The sequence below is a fragment of the Chanodichthys erythropterus genome, chromosome 14 (assembly GCF_024489055.1).
Source record: "Chanodichthys erythropterus isolate Z2021 chromosome 14, ASM2448905v1, whole genome shotgun sequence".
In the NCBI taxonomy this organism is placed as follows: Eukaryota; Metazoa; Chordata; class Actinopteri; order Cypriniformes; family Xenocyprididae; genus Chanodichthys; species Chanodichthys erythropterus.
The window spans coordinates 18,698,649-18,706,088 of record NC_090234.1 but is presented as its reverse complement, the minus strand read 5'-3'; the positions used below and the strand labels follow the sequence as shown (position 1 = coordinate 18,706,088).

Genomic DNA, 7,440 nt, shown 5'->3' with positions numbered 1-7,440 from the left:
ATACATAAATCAAAGGGAAACAAATCTTCTTTCTGAAATAAGGCATAATTTACAATTGAAAACCTTACAAATGTGACCAAAACTGCTGCCTTATACAAAACATCCCAAAGCCTCTTTTGAACACTGGACACTGGTAAAAGAAATCTGACATACATTATTATTGTCTTATTCAAAGAGACAGTCCAGGCCCGTGTAAGAGAAAAAGCCTGTGAGGCTTTGCCAAAAGTTCTTCACAACAGGCTGACTCCTACATGTGTTTAGGGTATTGTGAAACCTTGGACTTATTCTGGAAAACAATAGGGAAAGGTCTTTCATCTGACTTGAAAGAATGGCGTGAAGGAAAGTCTGCAAAGATATTAATCTACTGTGTGCCATATCTGAAAGAGGTGAGAGACTTTTCGTGGCATTTTAATAACCATGAAAAAAAAAATATGACCTTAAACATTAACGGGGGATGTTCGGCTTAAGGTGAATATAAATAATGCACAGCTTTCAAAAATCTATAGCAGCAATTGCTAATTACGAATTTAAAAGAAAAATCGGTAGCACTTCCGTATGGGGAACAATTATAACTTTTAACTAGTTGCTTATTAGCTCACATATTGTCTGTATATTAGTACTTATTAAGCACAATGCCTTATTCTGCATGACAATTCTCAACATTATATATATATATATATATATATATATATATATATATATATATATATATATATATATATATATTAGAAATTTCCTCTTTGCATCAAAAATTACTATCTGTGTGTATATATATATATATATATATATATATATATATATATATATATATATATATATATATATATATATATATATATATATATATAGTAATTTTTGATGTTATTTACATCCCAAATGAAAAGAGGCATAATTTAAGAATTATGGTGTAATAGGTTTTCACATTTTTGATGTGTAAAAAGTTGTTTTGCAGTTTGAATTTTGCTGTAAAGCATATAAAAGCCTGTAAATGTTCAGGTTTTTTGTTGGCAACACCACACCTATTAAAAAATATTCACAGAAGTAAAAAGTGTGACAACTAGCCCCCATATCCCTTATAAAATAATAAAAAAATGCATCAAATAAATAAATAAATAAAACTGACAACAATTAGATAAAGAAATATTAAAAATAAACATTTTAAATACAATTTAAACAAATGTGTAATACAAGAAATTCTGGAGATTTCTTTTCCCCCAAAGTATAAGGGAATTCATACATTTTTGTTTACAAATAAAAAAACAATTTGAATTTCAACAATATTTTACCATATTACACACTGCTTACACTGTCATATTTAAAATGTGAGAATTATTTTTACTATATAAACCATATTTATAAGTTACAGCATAAACTATTTCACACTTATAATTTCATACACTCAAAAAAAAAACAAGCCTTTTTTTAAGATTTACGCAATTTAATTAATAGTAAAATTCCATCAAATTGAATTAAATAATCCTTACGTATTTCAAATGAATGATTTACTAAGGATTGCTCAGTTATTACATTAAAATACGTAGATACGTTACTATTGATTAAATTGTAAAATGTTTCATTTCATAATACCATTTATTTTTACCATAATACTTGGACTTGACCCGTATATAGTACTGAACCACTTTACATTCCTTTTCCAAATGCCATTTTTATAGTGTGAGACTGAAATATTGTGTAAAACTGAGAGCATCGAATTAAAAGTGGGGTATAATTTGAGTGGAGAGGTGCAGTGTAACTTAAGACTGGTCCTCCTTGTTTATTAGTCCACCAATCAGAGAGCAGCGCTTCCTCCCCCTCCATTCACACTAGTATTTAGCATCAGAGACTAGGATAAAGTTTCCCAAAAATTAGGAAAAAACTTCCTGCGGGAGGAAAACTCTGCCAAACTCTACTTTTGGAAGTAGAGGCGCAGTCTCGGGACTTCAGGAGGACAGACAAATCCCCGAAAAACGCACGGATATAACGGTCAAACCACGGATTCAAAGGTGGAGAGCGCGTTTTCTCCTCGACCTTCACATTTCTTTAAAAAAGAAATGGAAGAGAGTTCAAGCTCTCCCGTCTCCCCAGTGGACAGCCTGGTGACCAGCGAGGAGGAGTTGGACAGACAACAGAAAAGGTTCGGGAGGAAGAGGAGACACAGTAAAAAGTCGAGCGAGGACAGCAGCAGCCCGAGCTCCGTGAACAAACGGAGCAAAAAGCCGAGCCCGAGCAGCACTCAGTCGTTCGAGGAGCTGCAGAACCAGCGCGTTCTGGCGAACGTCAGGGAGAGGCAACGGACTCAGTCGCTGAACGAAGCGTTCGCGTCTTTGCGCAAAATCATCCCCACGCTCCCCTCGGATAAACTCAGCAAGATACAGACGCTCAAGCTCGCCTCCAGGTACATTGATTTCCTCTGTCAAGTGCTGCAGAGCGACGAGATGGACAACAAGATGTCGAGCTGCAGCTACGTCGCGCACGAGAGACTCAGTTACGCCTTTTCGGTGTGGAGGATGGAGGGCGCGTGGTCGATGTCTGCGTCCCACTAGCAGCGAGACACGTCCATACCATGCCAAACGGGTGGGTAGAGAGATATGCCAGATCAACTCAAGACGTTGTTACTATGTTTTCGAGCTAACTCTTTCATAAATGGATGTGTTACGGCAGTAACCTGCTTTTAGAGAAACTCCAGCTGTTCTGGACCACTGACACTGACAGTTCAGTGCAGGAATGCAACACTATATCTTCTTGACACCCCCCAAAATTGTCATTTAGATTTGTTTGGATAGATCATGTATTATAATTCGTTAAAACGTTATTTTATGTATATTTTAGACATGCAATAATTCAGAATTTTCATCGTATTGTTGTTACAGATATGTGGATGTGCATCACGTGCTACAGCCAAGCACACACACACACAAAAAAACTTTTTGATTATTTTACATTTTTTTTAAAATATACAAATATACGTAGGCTATTGCAAATGGTTTTTTTTTTTTTTTTTTTTTTTTTTAAATAATGTTAGAGTAAGCCCTATTTATTTAATTTTATCATTGTTATAAAATGTCTACATTAGATGATAGATATTAATATAAATGTTCAAAATGCTATCACGAGGATACTCAAATTATTATTACTATTATTATTATTATTATGGCCACACCCCCAAAAATCTGGTGTCATAGAAAAGGCCAGAAAGTTCTCTTTAAGAAACATCAGGACATAAATCAATGGCGTATGATCTCAGAGATTATAACAGAAATGTTCACTATACAGTGGACAAAATGATTGATCTCATTTTGACTAAATTAATATGGCAACACATATATGTGTTAGAATTATTATATTATATTATACTATAAAGACAAACATACAATCGTAAAACCCCCGAAATACACCACAGAAGCGCGCGCATTTACAGTAAGAAAATGAACGTGCAGCACAAAAACAATAAGAATCGGCTGAATACACATTCCTCGACTGCCAAAGCCAAATATATCGTGTAAAATCAAAATAGAGACATCAAAAACAGCATGTCGACAACTATAGTACGAAAAGCTGTGGTATGCAGCCTATATTTGCCAGAACTAACAAGGAAAATAAACGCCGAATTTGAGTTTTCCTCAGTTCAAAGCCTTTACGACTATTGCCCAGTAAACAAACATTCTCATTATATCGTCGATCTCATGAAACGAATAACGACCCAACCGTGAGAAGGAACATTCAGTGTAATATTTTCCCTCTCGTGAATAAAACTAAAATTTCAGGAGCGATTTAAACTAGTTATGAAGTTTCACCGCACAATCGTAAACGTTAAGCTTCAAAAAAAAGAGTGATAGAATTATGGCTCTGATTGAGGTGAAACGGTTAACGTTTCTATACGACAGAAAATAGGAAGAAAAACGTTCAGCAAAGAACCCTCTTGTTATTTATGTTTTCTTTTTGGCTGTATATGGTTTTTGGGGAGATTAAGAAAGTTCTTGATTAGGCTATCAACACCTACACTTGATTAGGCTATCAGAACCTGTTCTTCAGATCAGTGTTTTGCGTTCTTTAAAGCACCTGTGTGTGGAACTATAAGGATTCTGCTATATGGCATCAGGATGTGAAGTTCTTTTTGCTCCTAACAGGAACCTGTATTTTTGAAAGTGAAGGTGAGCTGCGACCAAAACCATGTTTATGCTTGTGAAATAACAGCACAAAAACCACTGGAACCAAAGACTGACATCTTTCAGGCTACATATGTGTTATGATATGATCACTTATTAACAAGATTAACTTTAAGAATTTTCATTTAAATGATTTAATTATTGTTTACGTTTTATTTAATAATAAGCTAAAATATGCATGGAGGTCTCTTTCCAGGATGACAAAATAAAGTGATGAAAAATAAATGAACCTGCACATCTATATAAATCATTATGGTCCTATTTTTAAATAACAGATTAGCTATTAAAATGATAAATTGAAATGATATCCTTTTGAATTAATGAGTTTAACTAGTTGGATAAATCTGCCGTTTTATGCGCTGGATTAGGCCTCCATCAACACACAGCTGTCATAAAAATGTTAAACTCTAAATACAATAATAATATTAGTTTAATATGTCTAATTGATTCTTATGAATTTATTTGAATAAAGTAATATGTGCTACTGAGCGAAGGAAGACAGGTGTACGGCTTCGAATTTCAAACCAAATGACCTCTTGAAACAGTTATTTTCCAGTGACGTAATTCCACCTGGGATCTGTGTAACATGTTTGAACCAAGCCTTTTCCTGTGTAAGCATGCGCTCCCACTCGGAATTAAAAAACGGGATCATTAATAGCTTCCCATTTTTCTTTAAATCCAAGGCTGTGTTCAACCACAGATTGAGGTCTCCTGTTTGACATAGAGAAGCAGAATTTGAGTCTTAAAGTTGTTTTTCTTCCTTCCACAGACTGTTTACTTCCACTAATTTTGAAGACACCAAAGGATTTATTGATGAACCTCTAAACCTCAAAGACGTGGCCATTTGGTGGATACACCTACGGACTTGAGCATCCTCACGAAGGACACGACCAAAGGAACTTTTTATATACTTAGAGAAAAAGTAGATGACGTCTCCTGTGTCGTCAAATACATTTAATCTTTTTCACAAGTTATTCTTAAATGTCGCTGTGGTGATAGTACAGGAAGGCCATCTGTTATATATGGAAACTATATTTCGTGTTTGTCTCTAAACAGAAGAGTTTATATATATATATATGAACAAAAAAAAACTATTGTACATAGGCTACCTGTGAGTATTGTCAGCTTTTTTAAGGGACCAATGCAATTTAGAGCAATACTTTCTTGAAGTATGCTGCATGGATGAATGCATACATTTGATTTTTCCTATGCAACATTTTCGATTTCCATCCATTGTACATTTTGCTTATTTATTAAAACATATTTTTGAACATTTAGGGTGAACACATTGATTTGCAAATGTCCACATCATCACTGTAGGAAAAGAGCATTCAGATTTTCCCCTTCTCGTGTAACAAAAAGAAAAGTTATAAACAGTGCAGGTTCATTAGCTGAAAAGAAAGTCCAGCCAGTTTTACCCCTTAGCTTATAAAAAAGCCTGTCCGCTCTAATAAGAAGAAATCACTGAATCCAGACGGCTGGAGGCAAATTCTTTAACAACTGCAGATAACCACAGCATTTAAATACCGGACCCCTACCAGACCTTTTCATTTCTCCTTTAAATCTACACCAACGCTCGCAAAGCATTTAATTGTTTACATCTCATTTTCCCAGGCTTAGCTCGATAAAAATCTAAAAGAAACGGCTCCACTGTTGAGGCATTAATGTTTGATAAAAGTTCAGTTGTTCTGTAGGCCTGTTCAAGATCCAGCTCTACTTTTTAAAACATCTGATGGTGTTATAAATAACAAAATACTATAAGTCAGATAACTTTCCAGTATTCTTATAGCACTTAATAACTTAAAAAAAAAAATAGCTGTTTAGGTTACACTTTATTTTAAGTTGTCCGTGTTACAGTGCGATTACATTTAAGTTCTGAGTAATATTATTCGACAACATGTGCTTCGGTTTGGTTAAGTTGCATGTAATTATGTACAATTCATAGTTATTACTACAGTAATTACATGTAACATGTAACAGGGCACTAAAATAAAGTGTTACACTTTATTATTTTGATTGCATTTATCAGTTCATTTAATTTTATGACATTTTGGAGCTTTAAATAATGATGAAGATTGGCAAGAACCTTTATGTCAAATATATATGGGTCAAAGTTACATGGCACTGATGAGATTATATATATATATATATATATATATATATATATATATATATATATATATATATATATATATATATATATATATATATATATATATATATATATATAGGTTTCATACATTTTTGATAAGCAGTTATTCAAAAACAACAAATGAATTTATGACTCCAAAAAATGTGGTGGTGTTTTATGGTTTTCTTGTCACATGATTAAACAAATCACTTCCTTTATGCTGTTTATGCAACATTTACTTTGATTTCACAGACAAGAGTAGCTATTTTAAATTTCAGTGTTTTAAAACATAATTGCTTAACTGTTTATTTTTTTAAGGAAATAATAATAAAAGATTGTGCCTGCGGAGTACAATATGCCTACATCTTATTTTAATCTCAGGACAGTTACCATCACATAGGCGTTTTTATCTCCCACAAAAGAAAAAATAAATCAAAAACTGAAAATAGGCAAGAAAAGGCGTCAATACAGACAAAAACTAATTTGGCGAAACGCCACTGACCCAAAGAGATACACTTACGAGAAAACAGCTGCAGTTTAAAAATAAAAGCTCTTAAATATGTGGTGATGGGGAAACTGCGGTGAAGATTGAGAACCAGCCCGTTAGATACACACCTCTCTCTTTATTCTGTGCACCTGCGCAAATCTCTGCAACCGCAAAGGAAACGACCTGAACTGCGGCTGCCTTGAGGCTATTTGACGTCGAGGAGCGACTCACACTCGACGCACACCTTGCGCGTTTTTAAAAAAACATAAATTAACATGTAAATAACACTTTTAATAGCCCATTTAATGTGTTTAATACAAATGAATGCTAAAAATGAATAAATGTAGGCTAAATCAACAAAATTTGCGTTACATTTACAATCCTATGTAAAAACGCCCCTACTTCCCAGCTGTTCACAATTGGACGTAGACAAACTAATAATAATTAGTGTATATGGAAAGCAAGAACATTTACATTCTGTCAATAAAAAAAAAACAAAAAAAAAAAAAAAAAAAAAACACGCACGTCTGTCGGCCGATTTCGTCTCAACAAAATATCTTGTTTTTTTTACATACTAGTCATATAAATGTTCAAAATCTGAGATACACAATAAAAAGAAGAACAATCTTTTAAAGAGAAAAGTGTTGGGAAAAATG

The 7,440-nt window shown here is 33.7% G+C and overlaps 1 protein-coding gene across 1 annotated transcript; it reads left to right on the top strand.

The window, feature by feature from the left end:
- Positions 1-1,521: 1,521 nt before the first annotated feature.
- twist2 lies at positions 1,522-5,353 on the top strand. The gene is made up of 2 exons (XM_067409680.1): positions 1,522-2,574; positions 4,936-5,353. The coding sequence occupies exon 1, from the start codon at positions 2,052-2,054 to the stop codon at positions 2,541-2,543; it is 492 nt and encodes a 163-aa protein (XP_067265781.1). The 5' UTR covers positions 1,522-2,051; the 3' UTR covers positions 2,544-2,574; positions 4,936-5,353.
- Positions 5,354-7,440: the final 2,087 nt, after the last annotated feature.